Source organism: Ailuropoda melanoleuca, chromosome 17 (assembly GCF_002007445.2).
Source record: "Ailuropoda melanoleuca isolate Jingjing chromosome 17, ASM200744v2, whole genome shotgun sequence".
NCBI classification, from domain to species: Eukaryota; Metazoa; Chordata; class Mammalia; order Carnivora; family Ursidae; genus Ailuropoda; species Ailuropoda melanoleuca.
In genome coordinates, this window is record NC_048234.1 from 24,225,966 (window position 1) to 24,250,966 (window position 25,001).

Sequence of the window (25,001 nt, forward strand, 5' to 3'; positions counted from 1 at the left end):
GAACCGGGGCTCCGGAGTTCACAGGTGGGGAAGGCAGCCAGTGAAGGGACCATTCATCCATCTGGGAAGCAGGAGGTGAGCTGCCAAGATGGCAGGGAGGGGACAGAGGAGAGACATGAAGCCTGAAAATAGGTGGTGTTCACAGAGTGGTTACGAGCCCTGCGTGCTCCCCTCCTGGTTCTTCCGCTCACTTACTGTGTGAGCTGGGGCAGGTGTTGTCACCTCTCTGAGCCTCGGCTTTCTGGCTGTGAAAAATGGGGATGATCCCAGAACCTGCTTCCGGGAGGTGTTGGGAGAATTGTGTGAGTTAATTCATGCAGTACTTACAACCGTGCCTGGCACAGTACGTGCTCCAGACGGATTAGCTGTAAGCGTAGTTATCATGGGACCGAGGGCAGATGCAGTGTGGGGCCACGAAAGCACCAGAATGTAAGTGGTAGGCAGAGGGGGAGGAGGGCACAGCCAAGGAGACACTGTATTCTTCTAGAATGGAAGCAATCAGGAAGTCCTCAGAGACGGGAGACCCTTGACTGATACCCGAGTTCACGGAGAGGCCCTTTCAGGGTGAACAAACACTGTGGGTTCAGGTGGGGGTGCACGCTCTTGAGACTTGAGAGGGCCACGTGAGGTGTGGGGAGCCATGTGGGTGTGGGTGTGTGTGTAGAGAGGCTCTCTCTGCCCCGAGGGAAGGAGGGCAGGCGGGCAGAACAGCGGCCTGAGCTGGGCCCTGAGAGGCCTGGGTCACCTCCGTGGCCACAGGAAGTCTGGAAGCAGAGCAGGGACAGGATCTCCTCTGTCTTGCCGCGCCTGTCCCGGTGAGGTAGCTGATGGCGATGATGGAGACACTACATTTTTGGAGTGTGTATTCTGGGCCAGGGTCCCTGAAAGGGCTTTACAGCTTGGTCACTCCTCACCCCGGCCCAGGGAGAAAGGCCCTCTTGTTTTCCCCATTGCTCAGATGGGGGAACTAAGGCACACAGCTGAAGTGACTCAGGGAGACGGCACAACTGTCGGAGCTGGACGGTGTGACTCAGAGCCTGTTCCCGTGACCACCACACTGTCACCATCTGTCCCAACAGCATGTGGCTCAGAGGAGAGGGCAACAGGTGGAGGATGGGCTGATGATCTCCGTGAAGCCTGTGGCAGACTACCGACAGTAGCTTTTTTGGTCTTCTTCAGATTAGAACCCCTGCAAAGAAATCCAAGTGAATGGTGGAGTGTTAGGCGGATTACCAGGGCCTTCTAGAACCCAGTTGCTAGCTGGGGAATACGGCAGGATTCCCAGGGCTAGACAGCCATCAGGCAGCTGGACTCTGTCTGTCTCCCTGGAAGCGCAGGGCCTTGTCTGTGTGTCTGTCTGTAGGCTGGTGACATTGCCTGTTTTGACTTTGGCTGGCACTGGCTGGACCTGACCTGACAAGGCCAAGGCCAACACTGCTTGACCCACTCGGTCTCCACGTTGTAGGAAGCTCTCCATGTGGATCATGTGTGGTTCAGCCAGAGCCGGGTTCCCTCCTCAGTTCCTTGTGCAGCCGGGATGGGGTGGCAAGAAAAGTACCGGGGCAGAGGGCAGCTGCTCTTAGAAGTGTCGTGACCTTTTGTAGGTGATGAAGCTTGAAACCTCAGTTGTGTTGGACGTCCCCCTGTGCTCCCCCAGACCCAGGCAGTGGCCAGGTTCTGGCAGCGTTTTCCCCATCAGCACCACGTGCGGCTCCTTCCGTTCAGTCTCCAGCTCCACCCGAATCTTCGAGATTCCCATTACCAGGACCCCTGCATCAGTGGCCAGATGCATGCCTTCAGTCTGGCCCTCCCTTCCCCTTCATCTTGTCTCCTCTTAATAACACTTTTAAAAAATCTTCGTGGCCTCCTACTCGAAAGCCTTCAGCAGATGCTCGCTGGTTTGTGATAGCCACGGTCAGCTCCCAAGGCCGTGCCACCCGGGACTGATCGCTGTCTCTGCCTTGATTCCCCTCTGTTCAGTTAGTGTGGTCTTGCTCCGTCACCAGCAGTCCCCTTCCACACTCCTGCCTCGACCTCTTACCTGAACCTCTGTCCCCTCCCTCTCCTCCGAAGGACACCTTTTACCCTTGATTCTCCTATTCAGTTGTTGGTCCATTGAAAGCCGCTCCCAGCCCAGTGTGTCTTCAGCACAGCCAGGCACATAGCAAACACTTGGGAAATTTAATATCCAGCGATTAATAGCTGATTTATGATCTCTTGGCCTTGGTTTTTTTCCCCCCCTTTTTAATACTTTACTGCATTTTTTAGAACATTCCAGATGAGCCCTCTGACTGTGATAATTGAATACTTGTTAGAAGCAAAGCCAAGTAAAAGGAATTAACTCCTAATCCTGTTAAACACTTTCTCATTATCCGTGTGCTTGTGTTTTGGCTTCTCTTCCAAGCGCCTTGACAACAGGGACCATTGGATTCATTATGTGTCCCCCAAAGTGCCTTATATACAGGAATTCGTCATCAGTGTCCGAGTAAATGAATACCCTTCTGGGTGAGGAGCATGTTGGATGTGGTCTTCTCGTTACTCAGGTTCTCCCTGTCTCTATACATTTATATCTGTGCCTTGCTGGAAACTGCCCATATTACTTATTGCTGGTTAAGTTCATGGAGCCTGGAACTGTAGAATATTTTTGGACAGAATTTCTCTTCTCCTGGGAGTCTTTCTGCCCTTAGCGGCATCCTTCATGTGCTCAGCCACAGCCCTGCCTGCACCCTTTTAGGTTCTTTCAGACTCCCCACAGACACACAGCACCCACCCCACCCCCTCCCCTCCAAAAAAAAAACCCCCCCCAAGCACCTGGCGCAGAGGAAGTTCTTCCTGGGGAAGCCACCAGCTGTCCTGTGCACTTGGGGCATGCAGGAGATCTGTTGCTTTGGTTTTCTCAACAGAAAATGAAATGGATCCAGAAGTGCTTTGCAGACTGCTGCAGGAGCAGAACCAAATAGGTTTTGGTTCTTCACTTCTGAAGCCAAACATTTTCTACCAGTCATAACTGGCTTTACATTTGCATACGGTTTGCACAGTTGTTATTGTTATAACAATTGAATCATTCCTGACACGTAGTCTTGGGAAAAGATGTGAATTGTTCAGGAATAAAATGTGAAGAAAGCATGATCTGGTAAATTTTTTTAAAACATGAGAACATTTACAATGTGGTAAAAATACAGTATCGTGAAGTCAGCCTCATACCAAAGGTCTAACAAAAAGTGGGGGAGAAGAAATTTAAGCATTATACAGAGGCAAAAAGTCCAGCCGTGCGAGATCTTTAGTGGTTATCCCAAATGTCTCTAGGACAAGATGATAAAATAACAGTTTTGGTAAATCTTTATACATTCTTTTCCCACGTGCCAAACGGAAGCCCAGGTGTCATGACTCCTGACCCTCCAACATTACCACCAAACGCACCCACCCATCCTGGTCCTTGTGTCTTTAAACTGAAGATTGGTGCAGGAAGAGAGTGTGCAGTACTGGAGTTTTCGTGAGGTTCTGTGAATGACACTTGCCCAGGAACCACACATCCCTCAAGGTTGTTTTCGTGGGCTGCGTCCTTCTGTCTACTGGTTACAGGGAAGACTTGGTTTGAAAAGGCCTGTGAATCCTTTTAGCATCACCTTTGTTGGAAACACAGATGATGAGTGGTTCATTTGATGCTGAGCCTTTTGTCATTGCCATTGATGGCTATTCTGTTACTTCATTTGTGAGATCCATTCTGAGAGCAGGTGAGTGTGTTTCATTAGAGAATATAAGAGCCCCACAGTTTGTTCTGCTCGGCTTCCGTTTTGGTCCATAGTGAGCAGGTGCCATTGTCAGGAAAGCGTTTTGGCAGTGGCTTGGTTATGTAAACACTAGATACATGAAATGAAACCACCTTTCAGTGATTTTCATCAGAAACATGGGGGGATTAGTTGACCGTAGAGTTGAGGGTCTATATCTGGGCCCTCTATCCTGTTCCATCAATCTGTGTGTCTGTTTTTGTGCCAGTACCATACTGTCTTGGTGATGACAGCTTTGTAATATAGCTTGAAATCAGGTAATATGATGCCCCCAGCTTTGTTTTTCTTTTTCAACATTTCCTTGGAGATTCGGGGACTTTTCTGGTTCCATACGAATTTTAGGATTGTTTGTTCCAGCACTTTGAAAAATGGCACTGGTATTTTGATCGGGATGGCATTGAAAGTATAGATTGCTCTGGGCAGTGTAGACATTATAACAATGTTTATTCTTCCGATCCGTGAGCATGGAATGTTTTTCCATCTTTTTGTGTCGTCTTCAATGTCTTTCATAAGTGTTCTGTAGTTTCTAAAGTATAGATCCTTTACCTCTTTGCTTAGGTTTATTCCAAGGTAGCTTAGGCTTTTTGGTGCTATTGTAAATGGAATCAGTTCCGTAATTTCTCTTTCTACAGTTACATTGTTTGTGTATAGGAAAGCAACTGATTTCTGTGCATTGATCTTGTATCCTGCCGCATTACTAATGGGTTAGCCCGGTGGCGGATATTAAGGAGGGCACATATTGCGTGGAGCACTGGGTGTTATACGCAAACAATGAATCATGGAACACTACATCAAAAGCTAATGATATACTGTATGATGACATAACATAATTTAAAAATAAATAAGGAAAGTGGTATAAATATGTAAAATCTGTAATTTTATGAAAAATACTAATTATTACACCAAATAAAGCTTTTTTTTTTACCTGTTGACACACACACACACACACACACACACACAAAATATGGGGGGACTTTATGGTGAGTCCGGGAGCACCGTGGTTTTGTTTCTCCAACTTTCGAGCCTACAGATGTGCAACATAGCCTGTGTGTGAGCACACGCGTGTGTAGGTGACCTCCCTCCCTTGTGCGTCCGCTTCACATGTAGATTGGCTGCATTTCTTCAACTGGTTCTGCACAGATTCTGAAGAAATAAATCTGGCCTTATGATTTCTTCCTATTACAAGTTTTTTCTGGTCTGAAAAATATAGGCATTTCTACTCTGGAAACTACGTCAAGGATTGTTTTCAGTTCGGTGCATTTTTGTTGCTTATAGTTAAGCCTTGGAAAATTATCCATCCCATTTTTAAGCCCTGATTTTTCCTACTTGATTGTTAGTGGTGTTATTTATTGCCAAAGCCGCATTAAAAAAGTATCAAACCACTTAATGCCCTGGAAGAAGGACTGCAATATTCTTACCTCTCCAGCAGAGCTATTTACAAGGCTGACATTTTTCTAAGAATGGCTTTTGCGGGTTTTGTGAATATATATACACAAAGTGTGTTTTTTTTCAGGCGAAGGGTTGAACGGGGACTTATGAGCGTTAGGTAGAAGGAGCAATCTGGAAATCTGTTTGTAAACCTTTAAGTAACATCCTAACCTTTGGATTTCTTCTGGGTAAATTCCTTAAAAAAAAAAAAAACCCACAAATTCGACATCTCATGCACACCCACGAAAATATGTTAAATATGCGCCTTCACACTACTGGGTCTTTTCTCGAAGCAAGCCTCCATGGAGACTGGCATCTTCCTCACCTTCTGCTTCTCAACCTTGTGTCCCCCGAAAGCTGCTCTAAGTCCATTTTCGGTTTTCTGCAGAAATGGAGCTTCCGGGGTCCCTACAGGCTGACCTGAGTAGTTCCTCCTCTCTGGAACCCAGAGGAGAACACATACCACATTGTACTGTCACTGTTCGCATGTCTGTCTCTCCTCATGATGTGACTTCTTTGAAGGTTAGGATCGGTCTTCCATCTTTATGGCTCCAAGGCTAAGTTCACTGCCTGGCATGTAATGCTCAATGAACGAATGAATCGAATGAATGAAAGGAAGGAATGAAAAAAAGATTGCATGAATTAATTTGCGGTCAGATAACGAAAGTGAACTCAGAAGAGCATAATTTACACACAAATGATGAGCATCAGCGTGCAGGCGTGACCAAGGCCCCAAATATTTCTTAATTGCTTTCCCTCCTGGGAAATGTTCTCGGCAGTGTTACCATACATAGCCTGAATGGCCAGAAAACATTTGAATATGGCTATCTTATGACGATCAATTCCCATAGGGCAGCAAATTCCCATAATGAGCAAATTATTCATGAGTCTCCTTCTCATTCCGAGGAGGATCGGAGAGGAAGCTCTGTCCAGAAATGACAGTGGCACCAGCTCATAGACACTATCTAATGGGGTCAGCAGAATTCATGGCAGAAGAGAAGTAGATGGGAGCCCAAGGTCCTGGAGAGTTAACAGCAGACATGGGCATAATAAACCCTAAACCCTCTTCAGAGGCTTGTTCAGTGTTCTGCCCATTCGTCCTTGTGATGTAGCTTTGCTCCATCAGTGTTTAATGAAGTGTCTGTTTTTATGAGAAGCCCAGTAAGGACTTGTGGGTAGTGCCCCTCACCTCTTGCATCTGTCTATAGGTTGGCCTCTTTAGTTGGCTAATTAGGTAATTAGCTGTTTCCCCATTTGGCCTGGCATGGAGAGGAGACTCGATCTGTGGCAAATTAAAAATACGGACTTCTGTGGCCCTAGCTGGAAAATCAGAAGTTGGAAGGACCCCTGCTGACTCCAGTATGGCCCCCCCCCCAGTGTCACAGATCTAAAACTTTGAGTAACTGTGGCGTTTTTGAAAGCTCCCCTTCCACCTTGTAAAATTCAGAAATGGCCCTCTAGGTTGAGTCTCCCTGGTGTAGAACAAGTTTTACAGATAATCATTATGTAAATAAATAGTGTTGGCTAACCTTTTGTTTGCATTTACAAATTGAAAAATGAAATGCACTATTTAGTAGACTGTCTTCTAATTGTCAGATAACTAGGAGAGCGTGGTGGTGTGGAGAGAACAGATTTGAAGACAGACAGCTCTGGATTACATCTCAGCCCTGCCACCTCTTGACTTGAGACCCCCATTGTCTGAGATCACAGCCTCATCCCTGCAACTTGGTGACAAAGCCAGAGAGGAGCCTGGCTACTTCGTAGCCACCGACTTCAGCTCTTTGCAGATCCCCAGAGTCCTAAAAATAAAAATGTTTGTACCAGCTCCTGGCCTACCTCCCGATCCACATTTCCTTTAAGAATCATCTTTCTTATGCATATCATGAGCTCACATCTGCTTTCCTACTCTCATTACAGTTGTATATGACATTCTGTGGCCTGTCGTCGGCCTGTTTGTTCTCAGAGCCGTATGTCACTCTTGTTCTATTCTCTATCACTGGGCAGTCATCCCTTATGAGATGCATTTCCAGGCTCTTTGTGTCAGATAGTTTTCAGTGGGCTGGTCCATGGGAGCCATAGACAGAGATTGGCAGGTACAGAGGGTAAGGGAAATCCAGGCTTTTTATCCCTCTCCCTCTGCCTTGGGGGGTGTCTCCATCAGTGACTGTGTCTTCCCCATGCCTCCAAACATACCTCTCCTTCTGTGGTTCTAGCTTCTGCCAGTCAACCTTTACTACGATGTTCTGGTCCCAACAGATAACCTCCAGCTTTTGAGGTCTGTTAACACCCCTTTCTGTTGGGGTGCCTCTAGCCTTTAAAGCACGAGTGGCTTCCTGCTGATGGCGGTCTCTGCATTTCGTCGCCATTTTTGCTTAGCTTTTCAGCTCAACCTATCACATTTCTAACTAATTCTATGTATTAAGTTCCTCTCTCTCTCTGTCTCTCTCTCTTTTTTTTTTTAGTTTATTTATTTATTTCAGGGAGACAGAGAGAGAGAGCACTAGTGCGAGGGGCAGAGGAAGAGAGAGAATGTCAAGCAGGCTCCATGCTCAGGACTCGATACCACAACCATGAGATCATCGCCTGAGCGGAACCCAAGCGTCGGATGTTTAACCGACTACACCACCCAGGCACCCAAGTTCCCTCGCTTTAACTCACCCAGAATGGTTTCCATTTTCGCTACTGGACCCTGACAACTCTTTTGAAGTAGTGAAATGGCTTTATTGCCTTTACGAGTTAGGCTGGCTTAGATACAGCGTCTAAAGCGTGCTGAGGGGCGCCTGGGTGGCACAGCGGTTAAGCGTCTGCCTTCGGCTCAGGGCGTGATCCCGGCGTTATGGGATCGAGCCCCACATCAGGCTCTTCCTCTATGAGCCTGTTTCTTCCTCTCCCACTCCTCCTGCTTGTGTTCCCTCTCTCGCTGGCTGTCTCTATCTCTGTCGAATAAATAAATTTAAAAAATCTTAAAAAAAAAATAAAGAATTAAAGCGTGCTGAAAACCCCAATCCCCCAGACCCACCACACAGAGGCAGTGATGTAGTTGCTGTGGCCTGCGGACCGAGACTCTGCATTTTCGGGAAGCTCCCTGGGGGGCTGCGCTGCCCAGCCCTGGCATAAGGAACCACAGAGCCAGGCTGAGGTGGACATGCGTGGGGCGGGAGTCGCTGTGGTCAGGCCCCCACTACTAAGGGCTTCACTTCTACAGAAGAGGTCACAGCAGGAGAGCCTGCCTTGGACAAATTAAAGATGGCGACCTCCCATGGGGGTTACAGGACGGTCAGCTACGTGTGGCGGCAGCACAAGGGCAGTTGGAGGATGCTAAGGGGTTATGTGCGGCATTGAATGAGGTCATGTATGTGATAGCTTCTCACATATAGTTGTTGCTCAATAAATTACAGTGTCTCTCCTTCCCTCAAATTAAGGGAAAACACAGACATGTAGAAAGCTATGAAATTGTGTAAATTGTTTATTCCTGAAGCTAACAGAATCCAGATACTAAATATCAGAAGGGAGAGCTAAGCAATTAAATAGTCAAAAAAAAAAAAAATCTCAGTGCTTGGGTTGTATCATGGTTATCTGAGTTGGTGTCTCAACATTCTAACCGTATGACACTGTAAGTGGGCTCTGTTTCGTGTCAGAAATAATTTAAGAAAATAAGTTCTAGCTGGGAGTCTGTATCCGATTACATGTTAACACATTTCCTAAGGAGACCTGAGTCTTAGGATTATGCCCTTACTTGGCCACTTGAATTTCTACATTCCAGGGTCTTGCCAGAGACTCTGACTTTGAGTGCTCCACTGTCCAATTCTTATCAAAAGGTTGGTTATGAGAAATAATTTTCATGGAGGATTGCCTGAAGGAGATGCAGTCCGTTCATTCCTCATTCAGATAGCCTAAATATTATTCATGGTTTAAGTCCAGTCATTGGATCTCAATGTAATAGCTTCTTGTCAGTTTCCCTGTACTTGGCAGGATTCGTGAAAAAAGACACATCTATCCTCATGGAATTCTTGCACTCTGTGTTAAAAGAGGAAACTCTCAAATTAAGAATACAATTCCATTTACAGTTGCACCAAAAATGGTAAAATACATAGGTATAAACTTAACCAAAGAGGTGAAAGACCTGAATTCCAAAAACTATAAAATACTGAGGAAAGAAATTGAAGATGACACAAATGGAAACCCATTCCATGCTCATGGCTTGGAGGAATCAATATTGTTAAAATGTCCGTACTACCCAAGCCATCTACAGATTTAATGCAGTCCCTATCAAAATACCAACAACATTTTTCACAGAACTAGAACAAATCCTAAAATTTGTGTGGAACCACAGAAGACCCCAAATAGCCAAAGCAGTCTTCAGAAAGAAGAACATAGCTGGAGGTATCATAATCCCAGATTTCAAGATCTACTACAAAGCTGTAGCAATCAAAACAGTATGGGACTGGCACAAAAATAGATAGATCAAGGGAACAGAGTAGAGAGCTTAGAAATAAACCTTCACTTACATGGTTAATGGATTTACAACAAAATTGACAAGAATATGCAATGGGGAAAAGACAGTCTCTTCAACAAATGGTGCTGGGAAAATTAGACAGCTACAGGAAAAAGAATGAAACTGGACCACTTCCTTACACCATACACAAAAATAAACTCAAAATGGGTTAGAGACCTCAATGTGAGACCTGAAACCATAAAACTCCTAGAAGAAAATACAGGTAGTAATTTCTTAGATGTCACCCTTAGAAACATTTTTCTAGATATGGCTCTTGAGGCAAGGGAAACAAAAATGAAACCGTTGGGACCGTATCAAAATAAAAAGCTTTTGCACAGAAAGGGAAGCCATCAACAAAACAAAAAGGCAACCTACTGAATGGGAGAAGATGTTTGCAAATGATATATCCAATAAAGGGTTAATATAAAAATATATAAAGAACTTATACTACTCAACACACATAAAATCCAAATAATCCAATTTAAAAATGGGCAGAGCACCTAAATAGATGTTTCTCCAAAGAAGACATCCAGATGGCCAACAGACACATGAAAAGATGCTCAGCATCACTCTTCATCAGGGACATGCAAATCAAAACCACAATGAGGTATCACCCCACACCTGTCTGAATGGCTAGAATCCAAGACACAAGAAATAACAAATGTTGGCAAAGATGTGGAGAAAAAGGAACCCTCATGCACTGTTGGTGGGAATGCAAGCTGGTGCAGCTGCTGTGGAAAACAGTGTGGAGGTTCCTCAAAAAATTAAAAATAAAATTACCACAGGATTTAGTAATGCTGCTATTGGATATTTACCCAAAGAAAACAAAAACACTAATTTAAAAAGATATATTCACCCCTTTGTCTATTTCAGCATTATTTACAATAGCCAAGATATGGAATCAACCCAAGTATCCACTCTTAAACTAGTGGATCAAGAAGATGTGGTATATTTATACAATGGATTATTACTCAGCCATAAAAATTAATGAGATCTTGCCATCTGCAACAACATGGATGGACCTAGAGGGTATAATACTAAGTGAAATACTTCAGAAAGACAAATGCTGTGTGATTCCATTCATATGTGGAATTTAAGAAACAAATGAACAAACAAAGAAGAGACTGAAAAAACAGACTCTTAAACACGGAGAACAAAATGGTGGTTACCAGGGGGGAAGTGGGTGGGAGAATGGGGAAAATAGATAATGGGGATTAAGAGTATACTTACCTTGATGAGCACTGAGAAATATGATTAATTGTTGAATCATTATATTGAAAACCTGAAACTATTATGACAAACATTGTGTGTCCATTCTACTTCCATTCACAACAGAGAGACAGAGAAAACTCTCATAGGTTTCTAGACAGAGAAAACTGGTAAGTTACCAAGGCAGGGGCATCAGACTAGTATGAAACTACTCACCTGTGAGCCAGAAAGCAAGAACACAGAAATGCTGTATTTATAGAAAGTTGAAGGAAAAGGACTGAGCTAAGAATCCTGTAACCAGCCAAGAAATCTGGTCATATATGAGGCCAAAAGAAAGACATTTCTGGACGTGGAGTGACTCAAAGTGGGCCATCGATGTGCCACTGCTGAGGAAATTAAGAAGTGTTCCAACCAAATGAAGTTGAGTCAGAAAAAGTTGTCATGGTAGGGGAAGATCAAGAGTCAAAGAAACAATGATGAGCGAGGAACCTTGTAATGATCAAGTCTAAAAAAATGATGAGAATGTGACTATGAACTGTAACTTTTCACTGAAGATTTCTTCAAACAGAAGAGCCGTGTGGATTAAGAGGAGATGTTTAGGAGCTCGAAGTGAAACAGTCGGTGAGAAAATAAAATATTCTAAAATACCTCCTGTGGATTAGAAAGAGAGAAGAGATGTCATGCGTTGGTTTCTGTGGAAACAGGCAATGAAACAGACTTTTGGGTGCAAGATACTTAGAGAGGTCCACACCTGTGTTATGAGTTGAATTGTGTCCTGCACAAAAATATGTGAAAGTCCGAACCCCTGCTACCTGAAAATGTGACCTTATTTGGAAATGGAGCCTTTGCCAATGGCACCCAGTTAAGATGAGGTCATGAGGCTGGGCCCTCATGCAATGTGACTGATGTCCTTATAAGAAGAGGAAAATGCTGTGTAAAGACAGACACACGGGGAGAACACTGTCTGATGACAGGACCCATGCAGCCACAAGCCAAGGAACACTGAGGCCCAGTGGCCCCCACCAGAAGCAGGAAGAGGCAGGAAAGGATTTTACCCAGAGCCTCAGGGGCAGCATGGCCCCACTCTCACCTTCACTTTGGACTTCCAGCTCCCAGAACCGTGAGAGAATAAATTTCTGCCATGTTGAGGCACGCATGTGGAGACAAATAGAACCTGTGAAGGGAGGAGGGGAGGGAGCACAGCTGGGCAAGCAGAGGGAGAAGCCGGGCTCCTATGCAGGACCCGTGGAGCCAGCCCAATTTGGTGGAGAGCTGCCTCCTCATTCAGTCACGGGACGTGGGCAACCCCAGGGAGGCCATCGCCGGGGTGAGGTGGCTCTTCACAGAGGCAGACCCTGACGGAGCTGATAGGAAAGCGTAGATTTTCTTAATGATTTAAAAATAGAATGATAACTAAGCAGATATACATGGAATCAAATGTTTTCGTTACTAGGAGGGAAAAAAATGGAATTATGATTTGGTTAATCCAGCAAAGAAGAAATGTAACAATAAATTGTAGTTACTAGTAAGCAATATGATAGAAGCAAACCAAATATAATCATAACACAGTGGGGGCGCCTGGGTGGCTCCGTTGGTTAAGTGTCTGCCTTCTGCTCAGGTCATGATCCCAGGGTCCTGGGATGGAGCCCCATGTCAGGTTCTCTGCTCGGCAGGGAGCCTGCTTCTCCCTCTCTCTCTGCCCCTCTCCTTGCTCATGTGCTATCTTACTCTCTGTCTCTCAAATAAATAAAATCATTTAAAAAAAATCATAACACAATACATATGAATTTGTTGAAATCCCGTTTCAAATGACAGACTCTTAAATTGGCAAAAGCAAAACAAAAAACCTGGTTTTAAGCTATTTGTAAGGAACACAGATAAAATGACTAAAAAGTTAAAGAAACGGACAAGGATATGTCAAGTATATGCAAATAAAAGGAAAACAGAAGTAGTGTGCATCAACCACAATGGAACCCCAAAGTAAAATTATTAAATAAGAAAAGAAAAGATATTTTTAAAAACAAGGAGTACATTTCACAAGGACACTCTTATACATACATTATACACTGACCAGCATTGTTATGGAAATTTTAAGGCAAAGACCGAAAAGAAATACAGGACACTATGATAGAACTATAATCATATTTTCATAACCCAAGCAGGAATAAACACACTTATCCAAACGTCTTTAAAATTCTGGGAAAGAATCTTAGAAGTTGTGCCAAACTTGATAAGTACATTAACTATTTGAAGTACTATTGCTACATTCCTTTCTATAAAAAGGTTGAAGCATCAATCCAATGGTGCAGGAAGCATACCTGCTTATTGACATACTTACCAGCCCTGGATGTCCGCCATCTTTGAAATGTTTGCCAGCCTGATGGGCAGATAATAGCATCTCAGTCATTTTAATTCCTGTTCCCTTATCATTAATGGGGCTTACCCTTTCCACAGGCTTATTGGTGATATATATTTCCAGTTCATGTCCTCTGCTTATTTTTATATTGTGTGGTTTGTCTTGTTTCTTTTATAGTCAGTTTGTCTCATCTCCTAGTATATTAGACACTAACCCTGTCATATGAGCTGAAAACCATTGTTCATTTTTTGGCTTTGTTTATGGTATCTTGTCATGTCGACATTTTAAATTTTCTTAGGATCAGATCTGCTCATTGTTCCTTTATGGGTTATGGGTTTACTGTCTTACTCGGTAAGACAACCAACCTGAAATTACACAGGTATTCCCCTATATTTTCTTCTAATACCTTTCTAGTTCCATTTTTAACATTAGGTCCTTCCTTTATTTTGGCTTAAACTGATGTCATTGTGTTATCCCCATAGGCAGTTCTGATCTTTTTTGGGAGCTGAGGTAGAGATGGGAATAAATAATAACCAGTGATTTCTGTTTTAACAGGAACTTGGGAAGGAAAACAGTTTCAACGATGAATAGGTCACCCATCATGACTGAGTACAGATGACTTGCCATTTCATTTACAAAGGTAAGGAAAAATAGTCTATGTTTTTAATTAATTCCAACTGACTCACTGTTGAGCTCTTACCTCTTTTATTTTATATTTATTTACAAACATTCTAAATCATGTTCTAGTTCATGACCTTAAACCTTGACATTATCAAATTTAAAACAAATGACAAGCAAATAGAAACATAGGAAATTTTGTGAATGTCAGCATGCCTCAAGGGGCAGAGCAGACTCTGGATGTGGTTTCTGCTCTTGATACTACAGGCGGTTCAGTTTTCGAGTAGCATTAGTGTTTTCCTTATTGTCAAATGTAGAGTGCTCATTGCAGAATCCTTGGAGAATATATCAAAATATAAAATGAAAACCCAAAGCATTCATAACCCCGTCATCCACAGATAATCACCAGTAGTTTTGTGAATTTCTTTCCTCCTTCCTTGCAAACGGGTATAGAAATGAATACAATTATATATAATCTTTCTAAAACATACTTATCTCAGCTCCCGTGGTTATAAATTATATACCTTAACTGGTGCAGGAACAGGTCTAAGAACAAATAGTAATTACCACCGTGGCCATTTCAAAATGGCCATTTGCAGTTTACCAGAACATTCCTCAGCATCTCATTTCCCTCCCTGCGCAAACATCCTGGTGAGTAGGTCCACATGACCCTGGTGAAACATCACCTTAAGAAACACCTTTAAATTCAGACAACATTTCATGGTGCTCCTTTATCATTGTTGTCTATTTTGTGCTCTTCCCTACTGTCCATTCAGAGGTGCCCTACAAAGTGAAAAAAAGAGACCATCTCATCCTCTGTCCTGCATTCATGCCGGCTAGCCAACCCCTCACTAAGGTGGTTTTTCCAAAGACCCTGCAGAGTTGCTCTTGAAGTTTTTTGGTTTTCAAATCTTCCAAGTCTTGGAGTGAAATGCCTGACATGGCATTCTTTAGGGAAGTCTTCATTCTGTTGCTTCTAGTCCACAGCTGAAGGCTGAAGAAAATCCAACTCTCACTGTCATGAGCACGCCCTAAGCTGGAGACACAAACATACCCTAGGAGAGAAATGGGCTAGAGCTTCATACAGATAATTCACCAAAGAGATACAAAGAACCAAAGAAACATGACAAAGATGTATGCCCTTACCATGAATCATAGATGAAAAATAAAATGATTTGTTTGCCCGGAATTGGCCAAGTGTTTTCTGTGATTTTAAGGGAAAACACTTGTGGCTGGTAGAGATTGAAAGTAGGTATATTTTACCCGGTAGACATTATTCGGAGAATCTCTGACAGATGTTGCAGGCTTGAAGTTGGAAACATAAGAACACAGAGTACGGATCGATTTGTAACAGAAAAATGGAAAGAATCCTGAGTATCCACTAATAAATATCAAACCGCGATGCATTTTTATGATAGAATTATTTAGACATTAGACATTTTTTATAATATTTAGTGATGCAGAAAAATGTTTATGACAAAGTGGAAAGGGTAAATGCGAGTTTGTATGTAACGTATGATCCCGGTTTTGTTAAAAATAAACAAAACAGACATTTGAAAAAGATCAAATGGTAGAATAGTCAAATATTAACAATTATTATTTGGGGGTAGTTGGATTAAAAGTGATAGTTTTATTTTCTTCTTTTTTTTCCAAATAAAATACCTGTTTTACTTAAGAAAACAAATATTACTTTTTTTAAATTTGAAAGTTACTTTTAAATTTTAAAATTACTGAAAGATAATGAACAGTTGTACATTTGATTTAAAAAAATGAGGGAGCCTTCCTTGTGTATTTTGAAACTTACTTTAATTCCAAAGTAGTTTGCAGAGAGTTTTGAGAGCTGGTTATGTCAGGAAAATGAAAACGTGGCATATTCCGTAGTATTTTACATTAAAAAAAGTTTTAAATCCTACATGGAGATGATTTCTATTGAATCTGATGAGGAAAGTTATAAGGAGTTAATGACATGCCTGTTTATTCCATGCCAGCTATCCACAGTCGCCATGCCACTGGCACCTTCCAAAGAATCCTGCATACAGTGTGATTGATGATGTTGGACCCCTAAGTTATGTCTTTATTATCTTCCTACAGGGGGTCAGCTCTCTTCCCAAGCGCAAAACACCCAAGTAGTTGGAATCAGATGCTGCCTGCATTGATCTAATGGGGTGCTATTACCTTTCTTATCAATTTATTTATCCATTTGTTCTGCAGATACTTACTGAGCACTTCCTATGTGCCAGGTGTAGTTTGTGTTTGAGGTGCATCAGTGAACAAAACAGACTAAAATCCGTGCCTCTGTGGAGTTTCAGTTCTTCAGGAGGAGACAGACTGACACAAAACCCCACTGTAATAAACAAGGAAACTCTGTAGTATGTCGGACACTGATGAGTGCTATGGGCAAAAAAAAGGAAGGGAGGGAGGGAGGAAAGAAGGAAGATTAAAGAGAGTTAAGAGGAAATGGGGGCAGGGAGATGCCAAATAGGTTGTAGTTTAAAATAGGATCGTCAAGCTAAGCATCAGATAGAAGTTGACATTTGAGCAAAGACCTGAAGGAGATAAGCAGGTGTCTGGGGAAGACTGTTCAGGCAGTGGGGATAGCTCAAGCAAAAAACCTTAATGTATCAGCATTGTGGTGTGTTTGAGAAACAGCAGAGTGTCTGAAGTGGAGGGGGGCAGGTCAGAGGAGGAATGGGAAGAGGATGGGTAAATCATACAGGGCCATGTCAACCATTGTAAGACTTTGGCTCTTACTTTGGGTAAAATGGGAAACCACTGTAGGGTCTTAAGGGCAAAGTAAAATGATCTGATTAGGTTTAAAGATCACTCTAAAACCTAAAGATTAGGTTTAGATCACTCTGGCTGAGAGCAGATTGTCAGAGGGCAAGGGTGACATCAGCAAGACCCGTTGGGAGCCCACGAAGGATAACACATGCATAAGAAGATGGTGGCTCTGCCCATGAACACACAGCAGGAGTGGTGACAAGTGACTGGATTCTGGACATCTTTCAGAGGCTTTCCTGACATGTTGACCATGGTATAAGAGAAGGAGGACTCTAAGATTTGGGGCCTGAGAAGCAAGAGGTTGGAGGTGCCATGAAGTGAGATGGGGAAGGTCCAAGTGAAGGAAGCTTAGGAGGGAATATCAAGAATAGGATTTTAGATTTGCACAATTTGAGATGTCTGTCAGGTATCTAAGTGAAGATACCAAGAAGACCATTGGATATGCAAGTCTAGAGCCCAGAAGAGAGATCTAGATGGTAATTGGAGAGTCCAAAGAGAGTATGGCTAGAGATGAGAACCAAGAAGTCAGTCTTGGACACTCCAACATTAAGAGGCTATAGAGATAGAATGAGGAAACATCTGAAGAGACTGAGAAGTGACCGAGGAGGTACAGGGAGGGTGTGGGTAAGAAACAAGAGAGTATGTGCTCTAGAAGCCAAGTGAAGAAAATCAGTCAAGGAAGAGGGAGTGATCATCTGTCGATAATGGGGGCAGAATGGGGGTTTAGAATTAGCCATTAGGTTTGGCAACATGGAGGTCGTTGGTGATTTCGAGGAGGTGGTTCTCAGGGTAGTGCTGAGAGCAAACACCCGATTAAAGTGCATTAAAGAGAGAATATGTGAAAAGGAATCAGGGCTTGAGAGGAGCAACATCTTTTTCAAGGAGTTTTGACAGAAGGAGGGAAAAAAATGAGGGGGATGTGGAATCAAGAAAAGGCTTTCATTTTTTAAGATGGAAGAAATGGTGGAACCCTGTTGGGAATGAAATAGACTGAAAAATCGAAGCTGACACGAGAAAGGGGAGACCTGTAGGAGGGATGCCCTTGAATATGTGACAGGCTCCGCACAATTTAATTAAGCTTCCGTGCGCCTTCCCTGCCAGTATTTCCATCTTGTCACTTGCCTTTACATTTGTTCATGATCTGTTTTGACAATGAGAAGTTGAGAATTGTGAGTAGTGAAATCATTTACTTTTTCTATTTCTTCTGTAACTTTTATGGTTATCAAAATCTTTGCCTTTTCAAGGATCTATTATCAGATAAATACCTGTATATTCTGTTTTTAAGATTTATTATTTATTTATGTATTTGAGAGAGAGAGAGAAAGAGCAGGGAGAGGGGCAGAGAGAGAGGAAGAGGGAGAGAATCCTCAAGCGGACTCCATGCCAAGCACAGAACCCGACACAGGGCTCAATCCCAGGACCCCAAGATTACAACCAGAACCGAAATGAAGAGTCAGATACCTAACGGACTGAGCCACTCAGGTGCCCCAAATACCTATATATTCTTAAAGCAAAGATGTAATTTGAGCTTTTGCAGGGCACGATCAGTGCTTTGGTTTGGTTTTTTTACACTGAGCCTTTTATTATTAGACCCTTCAGATTTTGTAATTCCCCTATGTAATATTCAGACCTCACCAAAATATTATGAAGAGACTAGAAAATCAGTTATTTTAAAAATATATTAAGCAGATACAGTGTGAGTGTTTCGCTGTAGCATGCGAAACATCTTGTCTGTATTATAATGGACAGATTATAATTCGGCTAGTTATATGGACACAAATGGAAATGTAAATCCAAGAGAATGCTTTGAGGGGCAGGGAGTAATAGGTCTGGTGAGGTTGCCCTGTTCCATTCTTTAATTTTCTTCGATCCAGGTGCCCCAAAATGACTAGCAGATGCTTAGGTTTAACACACACTGTATTTATTAAAAGCCCAAGATTTAAAATGTGCTTCAACAACCTAAGTGTTCATCAGTAGATGAGTGGATAAAGTAGATGTGGTACACAAACACACACACACACACACACACACAGAGAATGAACTATCACTCGGCCATAAGAAAGGCTGAGATCTTGCCATTTGTGGATGGACCTAGAGGGCATTATGCAAAGTGAAATAAGTCAGAGAAAGACAAACACCAAGCGAGATTTCACCTATATGGGGAATCTAAAACACAGATGAATAAACAAGCAAAAGCAGAAGCTGACCCGTGAGTACAGAGAACAAACTGCTGGTTGCCAGAGGGGAAGGGTTGGGGGATGGGTAAAATGGGTGAAGCAGGGAGGGAGACACAGGCTTCTAGTTACGGAATAAGTGGAATAAGTCACAGTATAAAAGGTACAGTATAGGGAATGTAGTCAGTGGTATTGTGACAGTGTTATATGGTGACAGATGATAGCTGCATTTGTGAGCATAGCATAACATACAGACTTGTCAAATCATGATGCTGTACACCTGAAACGAATATAACATTGTGTCAGTTATACTTCAATGAAAAAAATTCTCTTATTAAAAAAATGAAAGAAAATAACATGTGCTTCAGAGGCTTACAAGAAAGTCAGAAGTTACCCCTCCTTGGTGTATACAATGATCTTCATGCAACTTAAGACCCCAGGGCACCTGAATGGCTCAGTTGGTTGAGCCTCGAACTCTTGGTTTCCGCTCAGGTCATGATCTCGGGGTTGTGGGATCGAGCCCTGCGTGGAGCTCCACACAGAGTCTGCTTGAGATTCTCCCTTTCCCTGTGCTCCTTCTGCTTGCGCTCTCTTCCTCTCTCTAAGTCTTTAAAAAAAAAAAAAGATAAGACCCTTAAATGTCATGGTTCCCTGATTATGTCATTATCCTTGTTTGCCATGTAAGTAACTGGCTTTAAAAATTCAAGTGAATTAATAGTTAAATGCAAAACTCTTAGCATTAAGAAGTGGAAGGAACATGTTTAAAGATCTAATACATCCCAATGGAAAAAAAAATATTTGCTCTAAAAGATTGGAAGAAATCACAAAGGTAATCAATAGGGTGGAGTATGAAAAACGTAGAACTTCTCTATGTCATAATTATAAAATGAAAGACAGGAGCATGGAAAACATGAATATTGTGCTTTCAGGCAGTTTAATTACCTTGATACATAAAAATCAATAAGAAAAACACTAGTAATCATAACGTAATAGGTAAAAATCAGTAACTAAAACACTAAGAGCCCCATAGATAAATGGAAACAGTAATAGAAAACTCAGAAGAAACACAGAGAGCTCAAAAAAGATATGCCAGCCATGTTAACCATCACCAGTAATTTTCAGAAGTGCACATTAATATCGACAGATGCTTTCTTTTACCTATGAAATTAGCAAATATTATTAAAATAATACCTCTAAGCATGTAATGAAACGAGCTCCCGCTCACTGGGGATAGTATGAATGGGTATATTCTTGGAAAGAAATTTACTCATATGTTTTTTAATGACCTTGTAATTCCAGGAATCTAAGAAAACATTGAAATTGGACAAAAATAGAAGCACAAAATAATTACTGCTGTATCGTTCACAGAAGCAAATCCCTTGGACCACCTCCCCGTCCTTTAATATTAGCATTATTTTTTTAAGTTCAATTAGCCAACATAGTGTACATCCTTAGTTTCAGATGTAGTGTTCAATAATAACATTAGCATTATTAACTGAATATTAACACATAGTGTTCACACAACGGTGTCTCTTGCAACTAGAAAAAAAAATTCTTACGATGAGCTGTTCATAATCAAGTGAGCAAATGCTATTACATCAGTGTTCATTGAAAACTGCTGGGTCGAGATGGTATCCTAATATTTTTAGTATAATGGGCACGGAACAAAGGTAGAAATAAACATGCCCAAATGTGAAGAGTGGAGTTACCCTGGGGGCAGTAGAATTGAGTACTTTTTTTGTTCTGATTATTTTTTGGTACTTTCCAAATGCTTTTATAGGAAGCATCTTTAATTGAAGAAAGTTTTTGTTTTTTTTAAAGACTTTATAGAAAGAAACTTGTACCCATATCTGGGCTAGGACATCGATGCCACTTTTGTGAGAGCACACGGGGGCCAATAAAGTATACCACCAAAATGATTTAGAGGTCAAAATTTATTTTAGAAAGATTGAGGGACACAGCTTTTTTTTTTTTTTTTTTAGATTCTGAGAAATCTCTTCCTTTCTTGGAAACCGCAGTAATAACCCCCAAAACATAATGAACCAAACTAGATTCTCCAGTGAACAGTATTATTAGCCTGTGGTATTTCAGAATAGAGTTGTAAAGTCACAGAGGTCCATTTGGCTCTTGCAGATGTCGTCTGCTGCTGAAAATGGAGATGCCGCACCTGGAAAACAGAATGAAGAAAAAACTTATAAAAAGGTGAGTGGCTGTTTCATTTTCTTTCTTCAGCTCAGAGAAAGGAACGCTTTCATTGCTTGGAGTGTTAATCTCTCCTCGGCCGTTTCTCCCTGCAAAGCAGTTGTGTGTGAGTTACTGCCTTAGTTTCTTGTTGCTGTCCCAAATTACCACACCTTCCATGGTTCTGAGAACACAGATTTATGATCCTGTCGTCACAAGGCTGACACGGGTCTCCCTGGGCCGGGATCTGGGGGTTCTAGGAGAGTGTCCGTTCCATTGGCTTTTCCTGCTTCTCCAGACTGGCTGCGTTCCCTGTCTCACGATTCCCTTCCAGCTTCAAAGCCAGCAAAGGCCGCTGAATCTCTGTCAGGCTGTATCACTCTGACCCTTTCAAGGATGCTTGTGAGGACTTGCAGCCCTCCTAGATAATCCAGAATAATCCCTTGATTTTAAAATCAGCTGGAGAGCAACCTTAATTTCTTTTGCAACCTTAACTCCTCCTTGCCATGTACCATATTCATGGGTCACAGTGATTAAGACGTGGACATCTTTGCAGGGGTGGGCGGGGGCATTTTTCTACCTACCACAGTTACCGTGCTGTATATAGAACGTCGACAGAAGGGAGTTACTTGAAGACCCTTCTTATTCCTTATGTGTGTGCAGTGTTCTGTGTCCAGTATGTGAATCTTTTTTCAATATTTTATATTTGAGAGAGAGAGAGAGACAGCACGAGCGGGATTGGGGCAGAGGGAGAGGGAGAAACAGACGCCCCGCTGAGCAGGGAGCCTAATGTGGGACTCGGTCCCAGGACTCTGGGATCATGACCTGAGTGGAAGACAGACACTTAACCGACTGAGCCACCCAGGCACCTCCCCCCCGCCCCGTATGTGAATCTTTTAATTGACTTGTTGCTTCCCACCAAAATTTTATGCATTTTTTTACCTTTGTATTTTGAAAAAAAAAAATTAGAACATGAAATTCTGTTCCATCCCTTTTCTAAGCCTCTCAGGTTCCCTGTCTTCAGCCCATTTCACGAAAATCCCCTTCCAGATTTTCCAGGGTATCTTACCTTGCCACTCTTTGACTCTGATAAATTCTTGGCTCCTGGTAAGGAAGCTACTGTTCAAACACATTACTGGGGAGTATGTCTTCTCAGGCACCACTGCTTCTGCTTTTAAATTGACTGTTCATTTTACTTCTAAAAGTCCGTACCCTCCTTCCGTCTCGGGAGTAGGTTTGTGTATTGAAAGTTTGTTCTATCTTAACTTTTCCGTTTGCCTTTTACTCTTTCATGGATTGCTCGCGAGACGTTTTGTCGTAAAGTACACAAACCTTCTGACCCAACCACGTGTTCGGGTTATGGAATTCCAACCACGTGTTCGGGTTATGGAATTAACATGATATCTCCTGCTCCATTTTCATGTGGGAGTCTCTGCCCTTTTTTCCTGATAAATCTTTTCTTCTGACTTTCCTGCTCAGCCAAACGTAGAAATATAACCAGGGAGTTGCCGCCCAAAGTGATGACATGGTTGGGGCAGAGTAGGGGGAAGATTCAAGAGCTCAGATGTCAGGTTATAGGGTATAAAATTTGTCCATCCGGCCACAGGGAGCGGTACCCTGTTACTTATTTGTAGACGCAGGTAGGAAACCAAACCCCATCTCAGTTACCCAAGACTCCTTGTAAATTCAGTCAAGCATGAGAACCAGCAGAGAGATGGTCAAGTTGCCAGCCTGTCACTGTTTCACATCTGTTTCGGGTGGTTTTCTCAGTCACCATCCTGATGCACTGTTCTTGACTGACCTCTGACCCATAGGACTTCTTTAGTGATGCAGAAATAACACAAGGAACATGACCATGAGATCTTGGGGTTTGTGCAGTTTGTCTCGACCCCAAATTAGTAAAGCAGGTATTCAGTGATATAGATATGATTCTACGATGAGCACCTTTGATACCGTATTTGACTCTGCCATATTGGTAAGGTTATAAGAACTAAAAATCAGATGTTAAGATTGCAAGTAAGTCCAATCCAGTAAATAAGAGAAGAGGCAGGAAACTTGACAGAAAAACACCAATGGTTTGTTTTTTGTTTTTTAAGTGTGTGGTGGCAATGGGAGCTTTTGGATGCTCTCTGATTTTAAGAGGAAGATAATCAGTGGAGGAAGAGGTATTTAAGTTCTCTGAGAAAAGCACCAAAAAGACAGTATAGTGCCTGAGTCTTTAGTCGTCAATAAATATGGTGTTGACATGCAGACGAAGAAGGGACTACGCAGAGAAAGTGCTGTTTTTACACAGCTGACAGCTCAGCTGAACTACTCAATTTAAGTCTTCGCCATGAAGCAAGGAGATTTTCAAACTGGGGATGTTCATAATGGAGTTACCAGAGCTGATAAGAGCCTCACTAGCTGTTGGAAATGTGTTTGTCTCTGGGTCCAGATGAACCATTTCCCACATGAAAGAACTTGAAGCTGGGATAGAGAAACCACCGAGTGTGAATTTTGAAAAAACCGGGACAGTGGAAGACGTAGCAAATAGCGGGAGATAAACAAATATCATCCCTCTTTTCAGCAATGAGGAGAAAGTACATTCTGGAAACCAGATGTGGCTCTGCTCCTTGGCATAATTTGAGCACGGGTTGGTCAACATATGGTTTATGTGCGTTTAGAGAGGAAACATGTCTTTTTACAAACCTACAGAGGCTCATAAAGATGTAGTTTATGTCAGATTAACTGCATTTTCTATTATGAGAGAGTCATTAAATTAGTCACAGATAGGAGAATTCTCAAGTTTAGTGAATCTTGACTTAAGGGCACGAGGAACATTCTTGTGGTTCAGACAAGGTGAACAAATATGGACTAAATATTATGATTAGTGGGCCTGTAGCTGGTTGGACTAATGTTTCCAACAAATGGTGGTTTTGCTTTCTGTTCTCTCGTCTCTACCAGCATGGTGCATGAGTTGACCCTAGCTTAATGTTTTTTACGCAAGACCTTCATGAGGACGAAATTTGTGCTGGGCCAATGTGCAAATGACAAACAACCAGGAAGGTAACTAACAGACTAGATGAGTGTCCTCAAGGCCACCATGCATTTTATTAAATATTGTCCCTTTTTACAAATACTTGAAAGTGAATGTCTTTCCCAGTCCTAAAGGCCTGACCATGAGGTATGCACCTTTTTAATAAGCAGCTTTGATGACCCATTGGGTTTTTGCCTCTGACTGAAGGCAGTCCAGGTGAAGAACCCGTTGACCTAATGTGCTGGACAGCGGAAGGATATCAAAGGAGTTTATAAGGAACTTAGGGTTGAGTGGGAGGGACAAGACATGAAAACAACTTTAGAAGACAGTAGTCTGTAATAAAGGGTTCAAAGGAGGAGAAATCACAATGGGTTAGAGTTAACAAGGAGGCTTGGGCTTCCTCTCTGGAGCCCCAGATTGATTGGACAGCTGCCAGCCACACTCAGCATCATGAGTCCTGGGATTTCCACATGTTTTTAGGGAACACTCACCATTCATGGGACAACGCTGTCCTCTGAGTCTTGATTATCTGCACGTGATTACCGAAGCTGGCTGCTTTCTGTTCTTTCAGTTGACCGTTTCCCTAATCCATGACCAGTTCTCGATAAGCCAAAGAATAGCTGAAATTAGTGGGTGAGGCTCACGTCTCTGGCTCATAGCCAAAATAAGAATGTCGACTTTACCTGCTTCAAACAAGCATGTTGCTGTGAAGGCAGGCATTAAAGGCTGCCTGGCTGTGTTTACAGAGTGTAATATTTCCATTCTCAGCTCATTTATCGAGTGTCTTCCAAAAGAGCTGTCAACACAAAAGCCTGCGGCGGCCAAGCAGGTGACAGGGGAGTGAACTTACCTGGGGGACAGTGGTCAACAGGAGAATACGTCTTTTTTTTAAAGGGGCAAGTAGCACGTGCACAATGCCATCCAATAGAGCCACGCGTGAGCCCTCGCCCAGGAT

At 42.5% G+C, this 25,001-nt stretch overlaps 1 protein-coding gene across 6 annotated transcripts in view; it reads left to right on the forward strand.

The window, feature by feature from the left end:
- PIP5K1B (phosphatidylinositol-4-phosphate 5-kinase type 1 beta) overlaps window positions 1–25,001 on the forward strand; it is a 293,383-nt gene that overhangs the window by 95,085 nt on the left and 173,297 nt on the right. For all 6 annotated transcript variants that reach the window (XM_034646690.1, XM_034646695.1, XM_034646696.1 and 3 more), the window contains 2 exons: window positions 13,832–13,916; window positions 20,983–21,051. In XM_034646690.1, the coding sequence (XP_034502581.1) occupies window positions 20,983–21,051 (69 nt within the window). In that variant the 5' untranslated portion in view covers window positions 13,832–13,916. The remainder of the gene's footprint in view (window positions 1–13,831; window positions 13,917–20,982; window positions 21,052–25,001) is intronic.